Source organism: Sinohyriopsis cumingii, chromosome 2 (genome assembly GCF_028554795.1).
Source record: "Sinohyriopsis cumingii isolate HCF-2022 chromosome 2, ASM2855479v2, whole genome shotgun sequence".
NCBI lineage: Eukaryota > Metazoa > Mollusca > Bivalvia > Unionida > Unionidae > Sinohyriopsis > Sinohyriopsis cumingii.
Genome location: NC_142962.1, coordinates 44,471,303 through 44,498,735, shown reverse-complemented (window position 1 = coordinate 44,498,735; position 27,433 = coordinate 44,471,303). Strand labels below are relative to the sequence as shown.

Below are 27,433 nucleotides of genomic sequence, written 5' to 3'. Positions count from 1 at the left end.
TATATAATTCATCTTCCTCTTTGACTTCATTTATTTGTGTTGCTATTTGAAACCGATTCTTCTGCGCTTAGCAATATGTCTATATGTCTATTTCCGACATTCTTGGAACAATAGCTTCTAAAGCTGCTGATGGTCTGAATGCTTTCAAGTCATCGCGATGATCCATTTCACATTGCGAATCCTGACTGAAGTTGGTGTCACTTCCCTGATGTAGTGTTGCAGAAAGTGAGGCTTTGAGTTGCTGGTGAAAATATCCATCACTAAAATGTTCGCATAGAAGATGGGTAGAAAATTTGCCATATGATGCAGCACCATTTACAAATACAAATGGTAAGGAGGCTTTGATTGTGGAAAGTAGCATGTTATATCCATGAGTTCCACCAATCCTCTCAGCTATTGACACTCCAACAATTTCATCGCAATGCCTTATTAATTCTACATGAAGCATGATGGTTCTGTTGCTACCACAAGCTGCATCAATGAATTCAAAATATTTTCCACCCCACTAGTTTAGTCCACTCTGTTTTGTCCTTATCCTGGAGAAATTTCAGGAGATGGAATAAGCCGCACTAAACAAGTTGGTAATCTTGGATTTTATGTGATGTAGAACAGGAAATTCTGGAAGGAATTTTCTGAACTTCATATTTTCTTCCATGAGAATGAACAAATTTGATGCAACTTTCTGATCTGGATCAAATAAAACACGGTCTTCTCTTTGTTCTTGAGCAATCGGTCCACTTTTTACAAGAAAGTCATCCATGATTTCTTTTAGTTTCCATTTATCGTCATCTTTTCCAGTTGCTGGAGGTGGGTGTTTGCAGAAAAGGCATGGTGGTTGATATTTCTTAAATGGCAGGGGTTTTATTGACTTTGGTTTGTTACTTTCTTCTGCTAAAGTGCTATCTTCTGTTACTTCAGAGAGACTGATCTCAGTCACATGTTTTGCTGCGTTCAGAAGATATTTCATGATCTTTTGAAAGGTTAAGGCAAGAACTTGCTGAAATAGATTGTCTTGATGGTGAACCATCTACCTTAACTGTCCAGTCTTCTTCAGGTTGCATGGTTGGCATATGTAGCATGATGTTACAGTGTCTACTTGCAAGAGATGAACTGCTTGTGCTTTTATAAGAATGCTTTAAAGTATCAAAACACATTCATTCAAAAGTTCTTCTGCTTCTAGTTCATCAGTATCATCTTCAGTGGTGTTTGTAGGGAACAAAGACACTCTTTGTGGCAGGGAAGAAACCGCTTTGATTGTAGACAGCTGAGCTACACTATGAGCAAAATATTCCAGAGTTCATGTGAATGGTCAGTGCACTTTTCTAAGTCATCCAATTCAGTAGGCTCTTCATCACTACATGATTGATCTACTCCTTTGGTGGCTGAGTATATGGGATCTTCCGTAATGCTTAGATCTTGGAATGAGTTCTCCAATGAGGAGATCTCATTGCCTTTGATGGCATGGTAGACTGTCCTGCTGCATCATTTGATTGTAGACAGCTGAGCTACACTATGAGCAAAAATATCCCAGAGTTCATGTGAATGGTCAGAGTACTTTTCTAAGTCTGCCTCGGATGCAGGAGGTTGTGGGTTCTATCCCCTGCCAGATCATGTCAGAGACTTATAAAAATGGTACTAACAGTTACCTCGCTAGACGCTCAGCATTAAGAGGTTAGTGTTAGGACTCTTCAACCTGGTGTCAGGATTATGTGACTGGGTGGGACATCGTGTTACATGTCTGCGGCTATGATGCCCCAGTGCTAGACATCACTATTAACTGCCACACTGCAGACATCGTAGTGATATGACTGAAACATTTTGAAAAAATCCAAATGACACACACGCACACACACACATTTTTCTAAGTCATCCAATTTAGCATGGTCTTCATCACTACATGACTGATCTACACCTTTGGTGGCCGAGTATAGGGGATCTTCTGTAATGCTTAGATCTTGGAATGAGTTCTCCAATGAGGAGATCTCGTTGCCTTTGATGGCAATGGTAGGCTTCTGCTGCATCATTAAGTAGATCTAGCAATGTAGATGAAGCTGTGATGCATAAATCACAAAATATATGTTGGGTGAACAGCATCTGCATGGCTGTTTCTTTCTCAGATATAGTGAATATGCATCTCACTATATCATTTTTGTTCATTACTATCCGATCTTTACATTTCTGCTTAGGCAAGCCACTGCTATAAGTCTGTTCAGCACTATTTGGTTCTTCACCAATATTGGATTGAATGTGTGTTTCAGATTCACATATTCTGAGCCGCTGCTCGTATGAGAAAAAAACCTTGTATGGATGGTAAATATAGTGAAACTTAGTTTCTTCAACATGATGGATATTTGAGGAATTTGATGGTACCAAAAAATCTGTTTTAGCTATGTCTTGATACAAACCCAGCAGAAAGTCCTTAGCATTAAAAAGAAAATGATCATTTTGTATATTATCTGACTGAAGGTTCCTTCAATACGGTTTTCTTTGCAGAAGATAAAAGTGATAAAATATTGTCCACAGTTTCATTGCAAACACTAAAATCGCTATAATGGTAAAATACAAATTTCAAAAGTGCCTTAATGCTGTAAAAAAAATTACTGTTAATTACCCTTGTTTTGTTGACTATTCTATATAGTTCTGCCTTAATGTTAACACTTTCTATGGTTTATCCCAAGGCTGGACATTAGAAACAAGAAAATTATAAATGTTATCAATATCCAACAATGGCTCTGAATTAACCACAAAGAAGTGAATGTCATGCAGTTGCAGAATTTTTGTGAATTCCTTTTAAAGTATATATAGATTCATCACTTTGTGTCATCTTGAGATATTCCCATCTTGTATCTGAAATCGTTTAAAAGACTGTATCATTGTTGGTATGATATTCTTCATGGATAATGGTGCATAAATGTCAATAGATAACAATTCATTCTGAAATTTCAAAGCCAGATAGCAGTAAGGCTCATTGTAGCAAAAGCAACATGAATTAAGTACAAAGTTAAATTAGAGAAATAAGATACCTGAAATGTGTCAAACTTTTCATAAATTGTTTGGGGATTGTTTAAAATGACGCAAACTTTCTGACATTTCCCGATTTAGATGGAGATTTTTAAAACATGAAATTCACTTACCTTTTCTTGGGTATGATCATATCTTCATTATCTGCAAAGCTTAAATCAAATCTTTTGTTTCAAGAAGCTTCTCATAAAAACTCAAATAAGGAACCTTTAGGAAAATTCTTTCTTATCAGTTTCTGTAATGCCTGTGTATGTACTTCTGACACAATTTAATACCGAGATGTATAAGGGGCCCTGAGTGGCCGAGTGGTCTAAAGCGCTCACTGTTCTGGATCACTGCCATTTCACCGCTGTCTGCGTGGGTTCAAGTCTCAGGCTCAGCTAACATTGGTATGTGGGAAAGCTTGCCATCATTGTGGTACATGAGGACATTCAAGACTATTGGAATTCCTTTAGGATGTTCTATACTTTTGGACTTGTCATAAGACATTTAGGATTATTTGGGACTTAATTCATTATACATTAATTATCTTTCATTTTCACTTTGTAACTGAGATAAATTACCAGTAATTATTGATTTGACCGAATTTGTAGGTTTCACTTCTTTCTGTTAGTTACTTTAAGACCTAGAGTCATAACACTTTATTGATAAAACCTTGAGTTGAGTTGTCCGTTCTTGACATAATTTAGTGGAGTTGTGGCCCCTGATTGTCAGACCCATCCATTTTTGTTTCCACACAACAGTTCTCTAAATATAAGATTTACGTTTTGGATTTCAATTAAATATGTTATTCTGGTAGATATTGATAAGATCTTTTAATTGAGTTCATTGTCTGCATTCCATTTCATCATTTAGCAAAGTCATAGATCATGATTGTCAAATTCACCCACTTTTATTTCCACACAGTAGTTCCTTGATTATTTTGGATATCAGCAAAATTCTGTATACAGCTTGATTTTGATTTTGACAAGAGTTGGTCAGTGAGTTCAGTTGTGTTCCTTTTTATAGCCTCTAATTGTTAGACCCACACATGTACATTTCCAAAAAATGATTCCCTAAATTATTATTGGATTTCAGCTAGATTGTCAGTATTCAGCATCTTTTAACAGAGTTATAGCCCTTGATTGTCAGCACCCTGCCACCTTTCAATTCTGCTCAGTAACTCACAATTATCATTGGCTTCAGCCAAATTTTATAGGCAGTTTGATAATTGATGAGACCAATGAAAAATAAGGGACAAGAGTTCCAGGCATTTGCTTGTTTTTTTTTCTTACAGAATCTTATAGTAATCACCCTACATATCCATAAGTTGACACCTCTAGCAATAGCTAAAACTGTAACCGTTGCACATAATTTTAATATTTTAAATTCAAATTTGTATAGACTTGTGTCCTTTTTTTCCATCAATTTTCACCACATCAGTTCCATGTATCCAGTATGTACTGTAGCTCATGAATCATTCAGCTGATTCTAATGTAATTTGGTCTGAACTTTGTCACATAGATGTACCGTTATGTGTTTGACTAGTCAACTTTGTTTTTGGTTTAATTAAGGTGCTTGACAATTAAAATCACATCTTCATATTGGATGTTGCTGTTAATCAGCATACCTCGACAACCATTCAGCATATTCTGGTACAGTGTGGTATGAAGACTGTTTCATAGACCTAGATGTGCCAATTATGGGGTTTTGACTAGTCAACTTTGTTTTGGGTTTAGTTATGATGATTGACAATTGTGATGTTCTGTCGTATTGGGGTGGGGTTCTCCCAATATAATTTAATTAAATTAAATTGAAAGTTCCACCCTGGCTCGTTAGGTTAGAAAGTTAAATTAGTGATGATGTAGATTTACAGCTCTGAGCCCCCAGTCAGCAATGCCGACAATTAAATTATAGAGAACACGAAGATGAAGTTCAATCAATAACAATTTAATAAATGTGATAATTTAAAAACGATAACTTCCAATCACTCGTCTTTCCCTCGACCAAGTGACAGCCTAATTCATCCCGTGATTTACAGTGTGAGTTCGATTTTCCCCCTGTCCTTGCATCTACTCATCTATTTCTTCCCGCTGATTCTTCCTTCTTTCCGTTCCTCTAACTCCTTCTTTGTCTCTGTTTCCTCTCTACTATCTCCTCCAGCTTCGCTCCAGACTTCAACTTCTCCTTTCTTCTCCTTTCCCTCTCTATTATCTCCTCCTCCAATTCTGCTCCCAGACTTCAACTTCTCCCTCTTCTTCCCTCCTTTCCTCCGTCTCTCTATCCGAGACAACGGGACCAAACTTTAACTGGTCTGTCCCTCAAAGCATCCTGTGAAAAACCACAAGGGGTTAACAAATGTTCTATCGAACCTCACCTCACACTATAACGACAATTAACCATCAGATAGCTGTCACTGTTTCGGCCACGCATGCATACACATCGAAATTCCCACACACTTCTTGCATTGTAAGCAATGGTGTAATAACACAGTATCAGCGAATTGTTATACAGACATCAATACATTGCATCACGTCAGTATATACACATATATATTTAATCTCATCGTACTACAATCTGACAAAATCAGACGCATGTCTGTATATTACAAATATTCAACAATGGCAAAATCTATAATCATATGAACATATGTGTTAGTCTACTATAAAATACCCACATAGTAAATTACAATATTAACTCTTACGACGGCTAGCAAGCTATATAATTCTTTACAAATATCAACTCATTTCTTCAAAATATGCAAACATATTAACAAAACAAAGTAATTCTTCGTACTACGATTCTAGTACTAATAAAGTATACATACGACCTACAATTAAAATGCAGTCGCATTCCACAAAGACCGAACAAATATCTACTGACCGTTTGAAGCTTTCTGTACTTAGACCTTCCCGCTCTAAGATTTTCCCGCCAATAACGAATGGCTATTCGGAGTTACGCTAACCTCTTCTCTGGGTAATTTCTCTCAGCGAACTAACTTTTGCCGGAAAACGCAGGGATATCATTCTACCCAAATCAAGGTCTCCCCCCATCTCGATTCTGATTGGGTGGCGCTGTGCCCCTGTCCAATCGTCTTAGCGGCCAGTTCAACCTGTCTGTCTGTTTGCAGGGGAAAGAAGTTAGGACACTCCCACTTCTTCATGCAATTTCTTTTGATCTTGGAAACATTTCGACACCTAGGTGATAATTGGCTATCGGGCGCCTCGCAACTCCGATGTCCAGTTCTTCTATTCTAGCCACAACAGTCTTACGTAACGGATTAGTGCTAGCCTTCGGCAATGTTCGACATCAAACAATGACCCGTCAGAATTACCTTGATTATACATGTTTCAAACTGGGCTACTCTGGGTCAGGGTAAACATGACAACAATTAACATCACATCTTCATATTGGATGTTGCTTGTGATCAGCATACATGTACCTCAGAACCATTCAGCATGTTTTGATACGATTTGATATGAACACTGTCTCATAGACCTAGATGTGCCATTTGTGGATTTTATCTTGTCCATTCCATTTTGAATAGTCATGACCCAATACAATTCGCTTCATATCTTCACGTGGGAATGTTGCTTTTAACTGACATATTTTAAGAACCATTCCACATATTCTGATGCAATTTGATATGGACATTATCTAATAGACTGTTATCATTTTTATGAGTTTAATCTAGTCTGCTGAATTTTAAACTGAATTATGTCCCCTATCCAGCAGAAATGTTGTCCTTGCATGGAAAATAGCAATCAGCAAGGCCAAAATAATTTTAAGCATATTCAGATGGACTTTAGTGAACCAGTGTGTTTCCTTGATGGAGTGTCTTACTCCTAATCCAGCTGTTGTCGAACTGAAACCCGCCCAGGCTAATTTGTTTTGCTTTCCTCAGTGTTACAGTACTTTGGGAAAGGCATTTAGCTCCCGTTTTCATATTGTGATAATAGCCAGTGTTGTCCACGTTTCAAGCAACAACAGCTGTTGGAACTTGAACATTGTCAGATAGACCTTGATGTGCCTTTCACGGATTTTGTCTCCAATTTCATTTTTGGACAGAAAATTACCACCATTATCAATCAGCTTCATATATTTAAATAGAGTGTTAGTTGTATTGAGGAGTCCTTGAAATCAGTTATTCAGCATCATCATTATTTACAGGAGTTAAGCCCCTTGAATGCCTGTTGTCTTATATATTTGGTTCCTATGTTGAAGTTCATAAGGAGATAATTGTTCTTAGCAAGGACCTTGGTTATGCACTGATCACTAACAGCTCTAGGTATTAATGAATTTCATGTAATATCTCAAACTATTTCAATCAAATAAAGTTATAATCCACATTATCCAGAATTGGTTAGCTGAGTTATATCCCCTGATTGTTGGACCCATCCACTTCTATTTCCACATGGTTGCTCCTTTACTTGATTTTATCCAAAATAGATTTGCAGCTTGATATTGATGAGACCTTGGCTGAGTGATTATTAGCATCGTTTGTGATTGTTTAGCAGACTTGCAGCCCCTGATTATCAGAACCACCCACTTTCTTTCTACACAATATATCCCTTGATTGTTATTGGATTTAAACAAAATTTGGTATGCTGCTTAATACTGATGAGACATTGGTTGAGTTCACTCGTCAGATTTCTGCATGAACTCTTCGAGCTATAGCCGCAGAATATCAGAGCCACCCACATTTGTTTTTACACAATAGCACTCTTCATTGTTATTGAATTTCAACCAGTTTTGTTGATGAAACTTAGCTGAGCTCAATTGTCAGCCTTTGACAGCATCAATTAGAAAAAGTAAAACCCTGATTGTCATTCCCACCCACTTTATTTTCCACAGATCTCCAGTAATGGTCATTTACACTAGGTTCCATTCACTCGAAGGAATGCTCAGCCTGTATTTTGATGCAATCTACACACAATTTTTTCCACAAGCTAAATGGCTAATATAAACTGGTTGACTTTTATGTTAAAGAAAAGAAAAAATCTTGCTTGGCTTTTTATAATCTTGCTTGGTTTTTTCTATAGAGTCCAAAGAAAACAGTATTTGATGTTGGAATGATTGTTTCTTTTTGTCATCTCAGAATGAACAGACAGCATAAATAATGTTTACATTTGTGTTGGCTTGATAATATTATAATTCATATGGTTTTGTCCTGAAATAGGAATGGATTCCCAGCTGGTCATGAGATGTTCAGCTGACGAACAGACTAGTATTATGTTGATGCATGCGTGCTTGTATCATTATCCTTCTTCAGTCAGGTTAAACCTTGATTTTCCAGCACACCATCTATCAGTTGGAGATTCAAGAGCTGTTCTTCTTACCCTGTACAAGTGGATGTTATTTTTACTGTTTGCACACTGCATATAACAAATTTTTGGCACTCTTTATCTAATCAGGAGCTCGGATGACTGTCAACTCTGATTTAGCAAGAACCTGTTAAGCAGGATGTCCTCTTTTCAGATTTAGACTTATTTCTGGATATGGTTTGGCATGTTTGCAAGATAAAATCTGCTGATTCTCCATCTAGTTGGATGGGAAATTATCTTTCCCCATAGTGTTGCTTTATTTGAAGGATGAGGATTTAAATTTTGTGCAGTAAGATTATCAGCATATGAAACAAAGTTAACATTAAAAGAAGGAAAAAGTTATGTTAATTTTGCATAGAAATAATAGTGAAACCTGTGTGAATATTAGAATCGGGGATTGATCAAGATCTGGAATTGCAGTAAAGCCTCACTGGAAAGTCAAGTTTTGGAAGACGTTCAGTTATGAAAGACGACATTCTTCATCATTTGATCAACTCGTATATCCAGGTTCATGCTAGAGGGTGATTCAGGCAAAACAGTCATCCCAGTGCCAATAATTTTGCAACATTATACAGAAAAAGCAAATTTAATTTAGCTTTTTCTCTCAAGTTGATGTATCAACTTCATTTTGGCAATTTAAAACTTTTCTGACTACAATGTTTTTTTTCTTCTTTCTTTTCTGTCACCAGCTTTTGTGCGAATTTAATGACTATATCTTCAATTTCAGTCTGCAAGATTCCCCAATGAATATTCATGCTCAAAACTTGAAGCATTTAGTTCATTTCTATAAATTTGTAGACTGATCACAAGAAAATTATTACTCAGTTCATGTTTTAGGCTGATTGAAAGGAAACAAGATTATTTCATACGTCATCCTTTAAAAACTAGAAGAAAGGACTTTTGCCATGATACCTGTCACCATTTTGATAATGTGTTTGTGCAGTTACTGTCTTCTGCAAAATCAAAGTTGTTTAAGTTTTTTTTAAAAAAAAAATCAGATTTAGAAAAACATATTTTTATAAGTGTAGAATGTTAAATTTTATTATTGATATAATTGATCTCAAATGTAAAGAAAAACACCTTTTAGCAGATTGTTTTCAACATTCTAAATGTTGTCCTCACCCTATTTTTCTGCCACTTTCACTTATTCTGGTGGGTGAGAGGAGACTATTTGCCCAAATAATTTAATTTATCATGGACCTTGATATCATGTAATGACCTCTATGAGCAACCACCTGTCTTTAGAGCCTCATTCTGTTGGCACAGGTGATGGTATCAGGACAGGTTTTGAAAAATGTGTTGATCAGTATTAGTACAGTAGTCCCCCTCTTGAACAGCCCCCCTGACCAGTGGCCACCCACTCCTTACAGCCAGAATCCGTCGGCACCGATGAGTTTGTGTTCAAAAGTACCCCTCGCGAAAGGCCACCTGGCTAACGTGACCAGCGGCCACCATATTAGTGTAAAATTATAAAATTTACCCCTCACAAGCGGTCGCATTTTATATGAATATGTCTCCAGAACCAGTATTTTATTCATAACGTGTGTTAAGTAATCCGATTTCAGTTTCCCGATGTCAGGTTTTCGTTACTGAAAGAAGTGTTGAATAAAGTACATTTACCACTAAGGTTAATATTATATCATTTACGCCTCACGAGAAGCCAAATTTATTCCATAAAAACCAAGAAAGACTCAAATTTTAATCCATACAAAAGGGTAAGTACATGTAATCCAATTAGCCTTACTGCTGTGTTATCATAAGATGTCCGGTTTAGTCACTCTGATAATTGTTAAGATTTCAATTATCGAACAGTAGTAACAGCTGAGAAGTGGCAGTATCGATGTACAATACCCGATGTACAATACCCAAGTCAACAGGAAAATGGATTAATAGCCTTTATGGCTTCCCTTAGTAAGATGTTGAGCTTGTTCACTTTGGTAATCAGTGGCTATTACTACTGACAATAATTGTCAAAATTACGAATCCTAGTGGCCGCGAGGTCAAATCTGCGTGATGTTAATGTACATATCGAAGCCGTTTTGGCTTCTCTCACTTAGTTTCAAGAAATGTATAAAAACAATAGGGTACCAGACTGCGACTAACGAATCACATGACAAGATCACTTCCTTTAAAAACACACAGCAATTTGTTCAGATGCATACAAAATTGTTTTATCAGTATTGTAGTTGGCAACATGAATAACTTGCTGCAAAAAGATCAACATGTGATCGAGGAAAATAAAAATTCTCATTTTAGAGGAGGACGTGAAAGTAATTCAACTGACAGGGGTCGGGGGGTCGTTGAGGATCCTTGCAGAAAACTAACGTCGGGAAGACTAAGATAAACAATATCGTGAAAGATAATGAAACAGTTCTGCAGAAGTGGAAAGGTGAAATGGATGGAGAAAGGAAGATTGTTTGAGCCAGGAGACATTTGTATCCTGATTTGAAAGACAAGAAGAAGCAAAAAGTTTGTCAGTTGAATTGGAATATGACGACTTTACCGCAAGTAACGGATGGTTGCACAGATTTCAAGTGCGACACAATATCAAGTGTTCTGTCATTAGCGGCGAATCAGCTTTTGTTAATAATGAAGTTGTCGAAGATTGGAACAAAAGACTAAACGATATATACAGGGGATATGACAGCAAGGATATTTTTAATGTGACGAGACTGGTTTGTTTTTTAGACTGTTACAAACAAAGTGACAGATGATGTGAACTGTAACATAATTATAATGACAGTTTTAAAACTATATCAATGGTTATTCATAACATTCTTTTGAAAATGATGACAAAGTTTGTTTTACATTTATTTCACATCCTGCATATGATTTTTTAATTAAAATAAATATTTAAAATTAAATGTACTTGTGACTTTTTTCATATGTATTTACTATTCGCATTTGTCATCCCCCTCTAGAAAGGCCACCCGCATTATAAGCCCACTTCCCTGCTGCATTAGGGGTGGCCTTATAAGAGCGGCACTACTGTACACCCTTTCCATTAATGAGTCAGGGGTAGAGATATTTAAGGAATTGGTTGTTGAAAAGCAGTAACTTAAAATTTGGCTTTGTCAGGATTGTTTTGTTGCTGCCTATACAGATCAGGTTGATATCAGTGTTATCAGGTGTTGGTTGACATGGTGACATGTGGTTGCTCAGCAGGACTTGAGGTTGGAGATCATAAAATTGAGTAGGGGTTGGCATTGTTTTCATTTTAAGCCATCAAATGTGATGTAATAAATATAATTTTATTTTATTTGCTGACTGTGAATGTCAAACAGATCCTAAATCTCTAAAGGTATTATTATTTTTGGGGCAGATATTTAAAGAATAACTTATATACATATGTACTCATTTATAAGACAAGTCAAATTGCACAAAGATCTGCCATCACATAATGTGCAGGCAGATCTGGGTCTGTGCAGTTTGTTGGGGTAATCATTAGAAAAAACAACATTACATAGACCATTATATACAGGTGCATTGTGCTACAGCAGATCAGGATCTTTGTTGTTTACAGTTTGACTTGACTTATAAGCAAATATATATGGCACCTTTATATTAAGTTCTCATCATTTTAAACACTTAAGTCAGATACATATTGTCTTGTCTGGTTATTGAGTGATAGAACTGCAGTAGTCTGACTACATACAAAACTAATGTTGCATGGTTTGATGAAACTTGTTTTGTTTTTGTTGGTTCCAAGGGCAACACATTCTCAGTACCATGCATAGGTGCATGTATGTCACTGTGTGTATAATTTGGATTTTTAAGGTAGCTTCAAAAATGTTTGTCATATTGCTACAATGTCTGCACTAGGGTAGTTTATAGTGATGTCTAGCACTGGGACATTATGCCGTAGACATGTAGCATGGTGTCCCACCTAGTCACATTATCCTGACACCAGGCTGACCAGTCCTAACACTAACCTCTTAATGCTAAGTGCCTTGAGAGACATCTGTTAGTATCATTGTTTGGGGGATGACTCAGACCCATGTTTTTTTTTGCTTTGGGCATTTGGCATCAAAATGGTTAAGGTGTTAAGTAGAAGAGTGTTAAAACAGATCTGGAATTGACAGTCAGGGTATGCTGCTGTTATTGAACATTCCAATTTCATAAGTCAGAATATTGCCATTCTGTTATTAATGCAATACATATGTCAGTTAAAAACAACATCTGTCATTTATACTTTGTTACTATATTGTATGTTCCATGTTGAATTTCACCATCTGCCATTACCAGACTTTGCAAGTAATTTGAATTTAGGTCAAGGAAAGAAAAAAGAAAAAAGATCAAAGGGACTAATGAAGGAAAGCTTTCAACTAAACAACTTTACTTGTATACAGTTGATCATGCTATGTTTAGGGGTCAAAAGGTCAGGGTCATAATGGCACCAGAAGAAAAATTGTACACAATATCTAAGTTCTTTATTACACAATGTGACCAAACTTCTGGATGTATTATGAAGACAAAGAAGACACATGTTTGTATTGGGGTCAAGGTTACACAAACTGAAAAAGAAAACAAATATTTGCACAAAACTATTTAAATTATTTGCCAAATGTCTTGGCAAAAGTGGCTTGCATTTGAAACAAGGACGACGCTATTGGTTTGTGGGTGCTGGTTAACAGGTCAAAGAAAGCTAGACACCAATAAGAAAAATGGTTTCCACCAACAACAAAAAAGTTCAGTGCCACAAATCCTATACAGTTGATGTAGAATGCTTGCATTTAAATTGGTATATTCCATTTATGCTAAAAATATCATGAAATTAGAAGTAAATTTTACTTCGGAAAAAAGATCAGTTTCAGCAGGATTTATCTGAAGCATCATAAGATATTTTGAAATGTAAGAATCCAGATAATATATTTTTAAACTACAAATTCTTAAATAAATTTGATAAACATGCTTCATAAAATCATAAGAGGATAAAAATATACAGCCAGCCTCATTGGTATAATATAAAAACTGCTGGAAAGTTACAAGATTACTATCACAAACACTGGATGTAGGGAATTACAGAACTGTATAGAACCTTGTACAGCCATGAGGTACTCTGTTGGAGATAAGCAAATATTTGATGCAAATAAAGTATGATTGGTGTGATGATGATGGTGAATCAGGAAAACTTTTTTTTTACAAACTTTTGGGTGAATATGCTAACTGTCAAGGTTACAGTTAAAGTGATACCTTGTCTTTGATTACCCTAGTCTTGGTCCATGTATAGAAGGTTTTATATGAACTCAATAGGATAGTAACATTTAACACGTGATGGACATATCATGTACTATTTTAATTACTCCAGTTGTAATACCACTACACTATTTTTGCTCTTCTCAATTGAAATAGTCGTTAACATTTCCAGCAATAAATTAACCTGTGACATATCAACTTTCTGGTAATCAATCATACCTACTGTTATTTATGAGTATTAACAGAAATAAAATGTAATACAAATCTTGTCCTTTAGACGTTGCATCAGTTTGATCTTATTTGGGTTTAACAGTTCTGGTACCACTGATGTGCTTTTTATCTTAAACTTTGCTCATTTTCAGTCCTATTTCATGATTATTATATGCTGCAGCATTCAGTTATGACCTAATATCCAGTTATTGCCATGTTGGTACTGGCAATGTAATAAGAAGTAGCAGGTACTTGATGACACAAGTTGCTCATTTGATTACAACATCAGTAAATATATTAGCAAGTTTCCTAATCTGCTTGAAATACTTTTCATATCCTAGACAAATGCACAGATAACACTGAACTCTATTAAAATTCCAGATCATACTTTACATAAAGTAAAGCTCCATGGGAGCTGTTGCATTTAGATAGTGATGTTTGAAAAGAATATTGCTAGATAATGAGATCAGAAGGTGGTATCCTGTTTTTGCCTTAACAGTTGCTCCTTTTGTTTGTTCAACCATCTCTTTTTACCAAAATTGTTTTAGCAGTACTATACTTAATCATTGTGGTGATGACAAAGAATCACTCACGAGTGTCCAACCTCTTTATTCTACTTTTTATTTGTTATCTCTGTATAGAATATAGAATTTTACACACACCTCCCACACATTATCAAAGTTTTCATGGATCTTTAGCTTTACTGGTCATTGACCAAAAGAGCTTATGGGATGGTTTTTCATCCGTTGTTCGTCATCTCTTAGCACAGCAGCTATTTTGAAAGTCTCATTATTGCTATTCCTCCAGAACAGAAATTCATGTTGTTCAAATTGCTAAAAAACTGAAAAGAACCAGAACTTCATCTGATCATCCGGAACTCAAACATTTTTGTGTTAAAAAAACTATCAAACAATATAAAGTTTCAAATTCCTGAAATGAGTCCAGAATTTGTGTTGAAATATGTTAATAAACATGGATGATTGTAAAGCTACAGGACTTGATATGATTGGACCAAGGCTACAAAAGGTTGCTGCACCTGCAGTTGTAGAGAGTGTAGCTTTCGTTTGCGTGGAAAACTGCCAAGGTTACATCAGTGCATAAAGTGGGAACAAAAGATGATGTAAATAACTACAGACCCATCTCTATCCTCCCTTGTCTCTCCAAATTACTAGAAAAACATGTACAAGATTCTTTTCTCAACTATGATCTTATTCATGATAATCAGTCTGGCTTTTGCCAGAATCACTGCTGTGTTACTGTACTGGTATCTTTGGTTGATAAATGGCTGAAAGTTTTCTTGAAAAACTGACAATCTATCAATGCAGTGAAAACTCCCTAAACTGGTTTACTCCTTACTTAACCGATAGAGTGCAAAAAAGTATCTTTAAATGGTCAGTTTTCTCAAAGTAAAAATATTAATTGTGGACTACCACAGGGCTCTATCCTTAGACCTCTGTTATTCATTCTATTTATCAATGACTTAACTCTTAAGAGTGGAACTTCATTTTCTTCCACTGACCTCCATGCATGATACTACACTATCTGAGATGGGTAAAAGCAAAATGGTACTTAAAAAAACCCACAATAAGCTCTCATTGGTGCAAGGAAAACAGTATGATCATAAATACAGAAAAAATGAAAGCCCTACTAGTTACAACGCAACTAAAACAAGCATGGCTAGATAGCGACATACTCCAGGTTCTGTTGGACAATGTGAGCTTTAATATGACCTCTCATGATGAAATTCTTGGTGTATTCATCGATAACAATCTTACTTGGTCTATTCACATTAAACATGTTTCAAAAAAGGTTAATTTTTATTTTGGCTACTGAGGAAAATCAAAACGTACATTCCTCTTCAGTATAGGGTCACCTTTATTAAAAGTCATATTCAACCAATATTTGGACTATTGTAACTTAATTTGGGGTAATACCTCTAATTCAAACATATCAACACTTTTAAGCCTTCAGAAGAGAGCTTGCCATTTAATTTTAGATTAGTGTATAGATAATTTCCAGGATGCAAGGAATAATATAAAGATTTTAACAATACATGAAAGAATATTTCTTAGAAAGGCCAAATTGCTGAATAAAGAGTATCCAGAAAAGCCATTCCTGTCTATTTAAGCGATATCTTTCACCAAGAAATGCTGATGTTACTCCAAATTTAAGGTCCATAAGAAGTAAAAATTACACTATACCAAGGCCAAAGAAGGAATTGTTTAAAAAAAGTTTTCAGTATACTGATCCACTGGTATGGAACAACATTCCCAGTGACATAAGGCAGGCTTCTAGTATTTCTTCTTTTCATAATCCTTATCTTAAGTGGGTGGAATTTTTATACAATTGAACAGTTCCGCCTGCTTTTCTCAAACTTTGCCTCATTTTCACAGTTTAATTTTTCAATGCAGGATGATATTTTATATTTTATGTCTGTTTATATGTTCACAGATGCCTGTGCATTATGTTTAAGGCTTGATACTTTGATTTGTAAAATCACCTAATTATCTAGTGTCAAGCCAGATTTTTCACATATGTATATACTGTATATATAGTAAACCACATAAAGAAGGCCTCAAGATAGATTAGTTCTGTAACTAATTGAGTTACTTTCTCTAAATAAGTCTTTATTATTATTATTATTATTATTATTATTATTATTATTATTATTATTATTATTATACTATTTGAGCAAAAAATACTTAAATTTCTTCACCATGAAAGCTACAACACTAATATATCACTCTGACAGCTGTTAGACATCTTCTCCATTAACAGAAATAGGATTCACTATTTATTGTCATTGCCATCAGGAATCAAACCTGCAGTCAGGCACATATTGCACTGAGCTGAAAGGTCCATGACAGCTAGGCTGGTTGACAAGTGGCCACCTAATCCAGGATTATGAATTATGATTCCTAGATTATATTCACTGGGTTTCAAGGTAGTTATACCCTTAGTGTCTTGAACCTTTCCTAAAACTTTTCTTCAAATATTGTTCAGGCATGCAACTTCTGCATAGTCTTTGAAAAAGGTTTTTCCATGTCAAATATGAAGATGGCATTGTTAATCTAAGTTTTCGTTCCATACCAATTAGCATGTTGAATTAGATGTAGTATCCAAATAATTGGACACTTTTTGATATCATTATTCTTTGTGTATTTCAGATATTTCACATGGTGGTCAAATGGTTGATTACAATGTTTTTCTTCTAAATCATTTAATTTGCAAAACAATTAAATTTGAAGTGCAAATGGGAGGTCTTAGTTATCTGCATAGTTGTAAAATCATCACAGCTTTTTTTCCTGCTTACTCCAATAGGCAGTTTTGAATCCATGTTCAGTCTGATTGTACTTTACATGTAGTAGTTTAGTAAACCTACTGCTAAAAAATATTTCATCAAATAATAACCTTTTTCAAGTTGTCTTATGCCATACATGATTTGGGAATAAAAATAAGTCTTCTGTCTCAGTTAATCTTGTTGTGGTATTGCATTTGTCATCATTAAGAAATAAACAATATTGTTTGCCAACAGTAATTTTACTGGGAAAAGGTGTTAGGTTTCTACAGAAAGACTTGCATCAAAGAAGTCTATTGTTAGTGGCAATGAATTTAGTGGATGTTGAAGATTAATGTATGGCACCTTGCTAGTAGGGAGGCTAGATGGGTGAATAGGAATGTAGCATGGTGGAGTATAACCTAAGAATAACTTGGAGGAATATGAGTGTCTGTTGGAATCAGGCACAGATGCCTACTGTTACCTGCCTTGAGTGGCTAGATAACCAACTCCTATCTTGGATGCTGATGCTGATGAGAAAGATGATGCTGAGGTAGCATCTTTTTACTACAGTAGCACCAACTCAGCAAATATTGTCATAATTTACAGTATATACTCACTTACTGGTACTTTAATCTGGAATTAAACACAAGCAATTAATGAAGTAATGTTAGCAGTGGCAGTGACTGATCACATGCTTATTAGCTCTAGTATTCATAAACCAGAAGAGCTAATAGTATGGTCTGCTGTCAGTCGTCAGTTGGTTAGCATAAAGTATATCATCCTACTCCTCCTACACTTCTTGGATGATTGCCATGAAACACACAGTCTAGATTGTCCAAAATGAAAATGGAGCTGCTTCATCCAATAGGGCCACCATGACAGTGTGTTTTTGCTACTCTTCCTACATGACATTTCTAACATTAATAGATGCACAAGGCAAAAATAGGTGTATTTCTTCACCGTGAAAGCTACAACACTAGTATTATATATCACTCTGACAGCTGCTAGACATCTTCTCCATTAACATAAATAGGATTCACTATTTATTGTCACTGCCATCAGGAATCAAACCTGCAGTCAGGTACATATTGCACTGAACTGAAAGATCCATGCCAGCTAGGCTGGTTAACAAGTGGCCACCTAATCCAGGACTGTCCTTGTTTCTCATTTCCAACCCTAGCACTAACCCCATGGTAAATAAAAAATAAAAAGTTACCTACTTCCCATTATCTTAATTTTAAAACCAGTGCATTGAACAACACATGGGGGGGGGGGGGAACAAATATACCTTGAATTCTGTCATAATATTTTAACATTAGTGGCTAATCTTGGGCCTCCTACACTCTCCCCTCCTCCCAGTTGGTTGGGATTCACTTTGTTGGAAATAAAGGTCAATTTCCTAAGTGTAACAGATTCCTTCATATGGTTATGAACTTTTTTTTTATTAACATTGAGTTTATGCAGGTGCTGATGGTGGGCAGTATCATGATTTAATTGTCTCACATTTTTCTTTCAGGAAGGTTAAATAAATATTACCTTCCCAGGGATTATTAAAATTTCATTTATAAGAATTTTCAATACTGATCCATTTCTCATTATCTTGCATTCATGGGTGTGCATTATATGATCCAAATTTCCAGACAATGTTTTTGAAGAACTGAAAACGGGAAAACTTACAGCTGGGCAACAAACATACATTAATGATTTAGAAGATTGTTTTATGGCGCAAAACATGCATTAAAGTAAGGGACTAGACATTAACAGTAAGGACCAACTTGTCAGGTAAGATGACATGACACAACATACCATAACATGACATGACACAACATACCATAATAGAAGATGGTCTTGAGACAGCAAAAAGGAATTATTTTTTTGTCTGTTGGCTTAAGTACTTGACAATATAACATTTTCATGGTCCCAAAATTTTAGACAGAAAATTTGACATAATGGGCAAGATTGCCATACATGACACCAGAAGTGACTTGACCGGCTCTTGTTCAGTTATCATGAATTTTTCTACAATTTTCTAAAGGAGGCACATGTAGTTCGTGTATTTGAGAATTTTTACTTGTAAAAGGTCAGATTGGGAATTTTTTTGATGTTAATTCACTGAAAATATTAAAGTGATAATACTTCGAAAATTTAAATAATTCAATACCCCATGGTCCACAGTAAGGAATGATTGTAATGAAATGTCAACAGATCAGGCTCAAAAAGTAAAGTTCACCATGTATTGGTTTTGTAACATTCTGCCCACCCTCTTTATTTCAACACATTCCATTATAAACTAAGATACTGCTGTCTTTATGTGGAACATAAGAAAAAGACATGTTACATGCTGTCTTTATGTGGAACATAAGAAAAAGACATGTTACATGCTGTAGTCAAAATCTGGTTCTGATTTGATGATCAAAACCAGCAAAAATTTAATTATTCTCTATGCAGTTCCAACCAGTACTTAATATTTGCCCATGATGCTTGAAAAAGCATGTGAAAAATTTAACTTGTGTAACCCAGTCAGCAAATTAAGATTTGATCTATACTAATAAAGGTTCATGAAGGTGGACAAAGACTGTATAGTTAGGTGGATTGTGATTTCCAGTTTCAACAAAGCACTCATTGTTTCAGTACATGTTCTAACCACTTTATTGAGTAAGAAAGAACTTGGGTATGATTGTATACATACAGTATACAAAGGTTTTTAATAGCTTTTTAAAAAGTTATTCTAGAGTCGTATCAATTTCAAATTATGCAACAAATGTTATGAATGTAAATTGAAGCTGATATAGTAGTGTGCATGTATGTGAACTTTAAGTTTAGAAAAAGTTACTATGATTTATTACTATGATTTAACCTAGGGGCTTAAGAAAAAAAAATTGTGAACTCGTTGGCCCCTACAACCACTGCTTACCACATATTTTAATGTATTTAAAGTAAACCAGGATTGCTTAATCTAGCTTTATTCCTCTAAGAATTTTTTTATTATTACTCAGCAAATGTGCTATTCAAATAGATGTGCATTTAATAATTTCTTGTTTGTATTACTCAAGAAATGTGTTATTCAGATAAATATGCATCTCTCTTTAATGACTTGTTTGACTAATGTAACTTTGTAAATTTGAAGCTGACCATGATTATTGAACAGCATGCAAAATTAGACATTACTGTATCACACACACTTCATAGTAGGTGCTTACAAATATGGGGCCCTGAGTGGTCTAAAGTGCTCTCCGTTATGGATCATTGCCATCTCACCTCTGCCTGTGTGGATTCGAGTCTCGGATTCAGCCAATGTGGGTATGTGAGAAAGCTTGCCAGTAGCATCTTGTGGGTCGGGTTCTTCCTCCACCATTAATACTGGCCACTATGTATGGCCTATCGTGTGCTGAAAAATGGCATTAAGCCCTATAACAACAACAATAACAAGCTTACAAATATTGGGAGATTTATAAAACATGATAAGAGTAATGAATAATACTGTTATCTACTGGCAAAATAAAATTTAGATCTGACACAGCATTCCGAAAATCTAGAATTCTTTTGTTTTAAAACTTTTTATGTTGAAAAAAAATCGGTTTGGTCAGCAGGCCAAAAATAGCATATGTCGGTAAACCAGAAATAATGAGACTTTTATGTCAGACCTAAGTGTTGAACTGTCTTTTGACCACAAGTTATACTGGCCACCATTCATAACCTGCTCTGCTGAAAAATGGTATTAAACTGTCAATGCAAGTTGGATGGAAAAAGTCTGTGTTGGTCTGACCCAGCTTGTTTGTGCACAGTAAATCTAAATTCACAGACTAAAGAGTTTCACCACATGGGATGAGTTGACAAGTTGATATATAGCCCTTCAGGGCAATGACCCTGCAGCTTAACTAATGTGGACAACATGTTTACCACCATATGCACCTCATGTACAAATTGGGGTGCAACTACAAACTATGTATGCACATACCAAAGACTGTGTGTGTGTGTGTGTGTGTGTGTATGATTGTATGTATGATTGTATGTATGTATCCATATATGTATGTATGTATCTATGTATATGCATTTGATAGCATCTCACTATAGTAGTGGCTGTATGGTGCCGATTAAAAACAAAGAAAAATGAAATGCCTCCAAAATTTAGGAAGATAAACCATTCCAAACAAGTAGAATTAGAGACAGGGCCTACTGACATATGATGTAGTAACATTAATTTGTGCAATAATATTGGTTCTAGGAATGCCATATTTAAATCCCATTCTTTCCAGGCAGTTTTGGCAAGTGAATCATTCAGGATTTGATTTTATCAAAGTAATTGGTACATTTTTGCATTTGCAAATTTGGCTCAAGTGCATGAATAACAAGGCCCTTAAGCCAAGAAAGTGAGCAATACATTTACATAGACATTTTTATCTTCTTATCATGGAGATTTTGAATTGTGTAGTTCTGTCACAACTTTTCACTTGTGGACAACATATTAGAAGATACTGATTTCACAAATGAAGTCAGTGTTGCATCATGGAGTCTAAGGGCAAGGGACACTGTGTCTCATTCTCCTCCAAACTTGCAAGACACAATATTTCAGATGGACACAGAAAAATACTAAATAGTTCTTAATGGGAATCTTATTTTCTTTGACAGTTTTGTTTTATGAACTTGCCATTTTACACTTATCATCTGTTTTGTGGACATTTACTTTATTATATTAAATGTTTTATCAGAGCTCAGGTAATTAATAAAAAATATTAAATATTTGAATATAGTATTCTCTGGAAGAAGAAAAAACTCGATGGAATTTTCCATTCTAGATCTTGCTTTCATTTAAAATTAATGTTCAGTGTTTTCTACCAGCATTTATAATAATAATTCCCATGTTTTCTGAATTTTTTTTAAAACTAGTAGTTCATTGTTTAAATGCCAGAATGTATTTCTCCAGTTTTTCATGCCCAGAAATTTAGTCCCCTTTGTCATTAATTTTACCTCCACTTTGCCATTAGTGTCTTTACACTTCAACTTGGCAGACTGCTGCAGACATTGAATATTTTGATTGTCTAATTTGTTGTTTTAAAATGGATTCATTCTCAAGGTGCAACATTAAATGAACCATATTTGTATGCAACACACATTTTCCCCACAATAGCAAACATTGTAGATACAGATCTGCAATACAGTAATGTGCTGGCAGGTTGGGGTGAGTGTTGTTCATGTTGAATCATAAATACAATGAATAGCATACTCATATCTGCTGAATCATTACACTGGCAGGTCTTTTTTTATTTTTATTTTTGCAACAGAGTGCATGTCAAATTCCCCCACCCCACCCCACCACTGGTAAATATAGTATATTCTGTTTTATATCCTTCACCTGTCCATACATTAAATTTTCTCCAAATTTGGAATGCAATATATACAGGAAGGAGCCCAGAGTGGCCGAGAGGTCTGAAGCGCTCACCAGTACAAATCACTGCAATCTCACCTGTTTCTGCATGGGTTAAAATCTCAGGCTTGGCCAATGTGCACAATTGGGAAAGCTTGCCAGTAGCTTCCTGTGGGTCAGTCGTTCCTCCCAGGATTTTCCTAGGTTCTTCCTTCACCAGTTATACTGGTTGCCATGTATAGCCTAACAACAACAGCAATATATGCTTCAATAGCTTGCAAGCAATAACTTGGGAGGAATTACAACACAGGCATGACTCCATAAATTTATTATGGTATAGAGATGTGATTGGCTGCCACCTGATGTTAGCCTATCATATTCTGCATGGGAATGTCATACAGGCCCTAGCTAATTTGTACCAGATTCACCCACCTGGTTGCAGTGATTATTCTGGACGAACTTTTGATTTAAATATTTGAGAATGTACATGCAGGAGATTGTACTTATATTTGAACAAATGTAATTTAAAAAAAAAAATTTGATTTGACCTGTCCTTTTTCGCATTTTTATTTTATGGACAATCAAAATGCAGCCAGCTTTACATGAGATTTGTTAACAGCTATATGTACAACAAGAATGCATCATTATTGAATAATCATTTTGAGCATTCTATGATGAACAATGAAAATTCAATACAATAATAATTTAAATGTTCTTCTGACATAACAGTATGCTAAAGCTGTTATTGAATGACATAATGCATTACTATACAAAGGGAACTTGTGTTTATTTTTCTCCATGTGTTTTGTCCACAAAGGTTGAATGAACTTAAGGCCAAACAAAAAATGTTTGGACAGACCATCTCTGTTTCTCATTGACCACCCTGGCACGTTTTCTCCCCATGGTAGAAAAAAAGAAATTGCAGAAATATCATATTAAATGTATGTTTTTTATATATATGTAAAAAAAAACTGACTTGCCTACCCTAATTTTAAAACCAATGCAATAGGAAACAAATATGTTTGTACCATAGCATATACTATTACCCAGCTGAATTGAATCGGATACAGATTTGTTGACTTTATTGACTTCAGTGGCAGATTTACCTGGCTTTGGATAATACTGATGAGTATAATTAAACAGGTACATTTAGTGCTGCACTGAAGTAATGTCCCATTTGTACTGAAATATTGGTAACAACATTAAAAATACCTGTAAATGTAGAAGACATTGAATGCAGTTACTTTTGTAGTGGGACTGTAGCTCTTTAATACAGTGCTGGCAAGATGAAACTTGATATACATAATGACTTAAGTTGTATCACATTTTATTCATAGTCCTATCTTTAGGATTAAGGTTGAAGTTCATTGCAGTTGAAAGAGTTATTGGCCTAGTTGAATGACAAGTTTTATATGCTAGATCCAATAGTCCATTTCAGTTATGGAGCTTCAAATAATTTGAATACAGAACAATTATTTAAAAATACATAGGTGAAGTTAGATTTCATAATCTGCAGTCAGTATTTTTAAAAGGATAATAACCTTTATAATGAGGAATATTGGGAGACATTTTGTTGTAGAATGAATTCCTGGCCTTAATTAGTTTTCTTGTTCTGTTAATTGATTAATGTTATTGTGGACTATTTTTGCATTCCTTCTTTTTCAGAACTTACAGCCAAAGAAGGCTTATTGCTTTGGTGCCAGAGGAAGACAGCTCCTTACAAAAATGTCAATGTACAGAACTTTCATCTCAGGTAGATCAACAGTGGAATACTAGATTTATTACCTTCACTCTAAGCTTGGCATTGTATAAATGCCTGGAACACTTTAAAACAGGCGCAAAATGTGCTTACTTTTTTGGATTTAAAAAAATAAATCCTGATTCCTTGAAAGAAGGGCTAGAAATTAGTTGACTTGTGTACCGTATATGCTTGCTTGCAAGATGAACCCAACTGCAGCCTGCACAGATCTTGATCTGCTGTCACATAATGCACCAGCATAGCTGGGTCTATGCAGTTTGTTAGGAACAATTAGTTTCACAAGCATCATAAATGGTAATCTGCTTCCACATTGTGACAGCAAATCCAGGTCTCTGTTGTTTGCAGTTGGATTCATAAGTGAGACTATAGGGCAACTTTGTGTGGGCATGGACATACAGAATTAAGCATGAGATACAGTAAGTATTTGACAAAAGTAAAGTAAATGTTTTTCATGCTTAAATCATCATAGTAAAGTTAGCAATTTACATATACATATATGCATAAATCAGTTGAAGTTAGAAATTTTCATTTTGGTTACTGTACAGAATTGACATTGATGATGATGAATGACGTTGAATTATTGATTGGTGGTAAGAGCCTTTAAATTATGGGTACATTCCTTTTTTGTACCAAGATGGGTTGATGAACTATTTCAGACTGAAGTGACATTTGTCATTGCATATCACACATTTTATTCAGAAGGAGGAGAAGTTGTTGCATGTTGTGTACAACACAGCTACACAAATTGTTGGAAACTTTCTAAACTAGTTAGGTACTGTATTTGCTTGTGTATAATGCACACTAAGCTGCAAACCACATGGACTCAAAGCTGCAGTGGCATAATGTGCCAGCAGTACAGAATCTAGGCTATTCATACTGTTTACGATTTTTACCACAGAGATAATACTGTTTTGGATAGATCATAATTTCAGGAATCAAATTGTCTGGTTTGTGCATTAAAGTAACTGGAGAAAATACCGTATCTGTTATAAATCTATTATTATAAAAATGCCAGTTCACATAGTACTCTGAAAGTTTATGTTTTCTTCCCTAGTGAAAAAATGCAATTATTATTAAAGTTAAATTTTGGTCGTGTCAACCCAGGAACCATTTGAAGCATAATTTGCCAATAGGTTTTTCATATATACTCGCTTATAAGTCAAGTCCAAATGCAGACAACATAGACCCTAATCTGCCATCACATAATATGACAAAAGATTAGGGTTTATCTTATTTTTTCTATTGATTACTCCAACAGACTGCATGGGCTCAGCTGTTCTTTGTAGTTTGCAGTTGGGCTCAACTTAAAAACCTATGTGGTAGCTAAAGCTGTTTTTGATTTTTGGTGTGCATTATAAGTCGGTAAATACAATAAATAAAAGACCATTTTGTGGTAATGTGGATTTTATCCCAGAGAAAACTACATAAGAAAGATTTTATTGGTTTAGTATTTGTAAGCCGCTGCTCGAATAATTTTGCTGCAATTTCAGCTGGAAGGATGGTCTTGCTTTCTGTGCCCTGATTCACCGTCACAGACCTGAGCTTATAGACTATTACAAGTTGTCACGGGTAAATCTGAACAGCATCCATTGTTGTTTATCCATTGCCATCCTTTTGCACCTTTATACCCTTAGAAATGAAATTTATTTGTTGACATATGGATGATTTTTTTGTGGCATGCTTATATATTATTTGCTGTTTTTATTGTTTGAGGTATGTTGAATTTAATAAATAATTTTTTTTTAAAGGATTAGCTACTTTTTGTTTTTAGAATATGGATTCACATGTGCAGTTCATGTGAAGAATGATCATACTTATGTATTTGAATAGAAATTTGAATACTCCTGACATTTACATACAAGTATCTGTATAATGTTCAAGAAAATGTAAATGGAAAATTTTGAATAACAGAAACAAACTGCATGCAGACTAAAAGGTCTAAGTGCCAAAATTTAGTTCAAGAGAAGGTATGGGATGATGCTGAGAGTTAAAAGTTCATAACTAGCTTTTAATATTTGCTTGGATCAAAATGGTAGAATTACTAATTATACTTGTATTTGTGCATCAGGAGATCTGTATTTATCTGTTTTGAAAATGCACCCCCCCCCCATACACACACAAACTGTATAGTCCCAGAGCTGATGTTGCTGTTCTTTTTCTTTTCGGATTTCAGGGTTCATTCTTATCTACACAAAATAATTATAAATGACCTACTTGGATATGAGTATACATCCACATAGCGTGATGTCAGGATAGTGCAAATTTCACACCTTTCTGTGCCCGTTCTTTTTCTTTGTGAATTCTGCCCTTTACCCTTGACCTGTAATATTTATTAAAAAGATCAGTGTTTGACCTACAGAGACCGATGTTGTAACTAAACTGGTTACATTATATTGTGGAGGCAATTCCATTTTTAACACACTGATAAATGATAACATTTCACACCATAAACATATGTCTTCACAAGAGGTGGTCTATGAACATGTTGATGACATAGTAAATTACCCAGATTACTAAATCAGAGTGATATAATCAAACTGAACCTGTTAAAAGAGGTTTCCCATTTTACACCAAGTCACCATTGGAAGCAAATAAAATAAACTTTTTGAAAAAGAAATGAGTGGTAAAATGACCATTACATGCATTGTGGCTTGTTACATCTGTGTTAAGAATGTTGTCAAAGTCGGAATTTGTTTCAGATTTGCTCAGTTAAAGAAAGTGCTGGAAGGTAGTGGTGATTGAAATTTATCACACTATCATGTTGGTTTGGAGAGCTCTCAGCCCATCCATTCTTATGTCATAATGTCCATTCTTTGCAAGTGAAATTTGTGTTACTAAAAATTACCAGTTTGATTATCTCTCTAAATTTAGTAACAAAGTTTGTGTGCATATCCACTGGCCTTTCATGTCAGTATTATGTCAATAGAACCAACTTAAATTAAGGTGAACAACTAGACCTAATAGTAATTGTCTCCCTTGGATATTGTTTCACAATATTACATGCTTCTGATAGAGTGACTGGTGTAAGGAATTGTTTGCATTGGTTATGTCCACTGTGGATGAATAAGTCCACCGACCTTAGCAAGTATTAAGATTGGGAAAACTTATTTAACTAGAAGGGAAAACTTGTTTAACTAGAATAGGCGATACCAGCACCTAATGACTAACCAAAAAAATGTACAAAAAGTAAATCGACTTGTTTTTGTACAGTTTATCTCAACAGTCCAGGAAGTGAAAATGACAAAGTGGAGCTAGCATTTTTTAATACGTGCACATCTGAAAATAAGCCAAACTGTATA

General features: G+C 35.1%; 1 protein-coding gene across 2 annotated transcripts in view; it reads left to right on the top strand.

The window, feature by feature from the left end:
• LOC149804744 (alpha-actinin-like) overlaps window positions 1-27,433 on the top strand; it is a 151,257-nt gene that overhangs the window by 60,782 nt on the left and 63,042 nt on the right. Inside the window, exons 4-5 of one of the 2 annotated variants that reach the window (XM_089943795.1) lie at window positions 24,041-24,128; window positions 25,625-25,703. In XM_089943795.1, the coding sequence (XP_089799921.1) occupies window positions 24,041-24,128; window positions 25,625-25,703 (167 nt within the window). The remainder of the gene's footprint in view (window positions 1-24,040; window positions 24,129-25,624; window positions 25,704-27,433) is intronic. The other variant, XM_089943802.1, reaches the window with a different exon arrangement.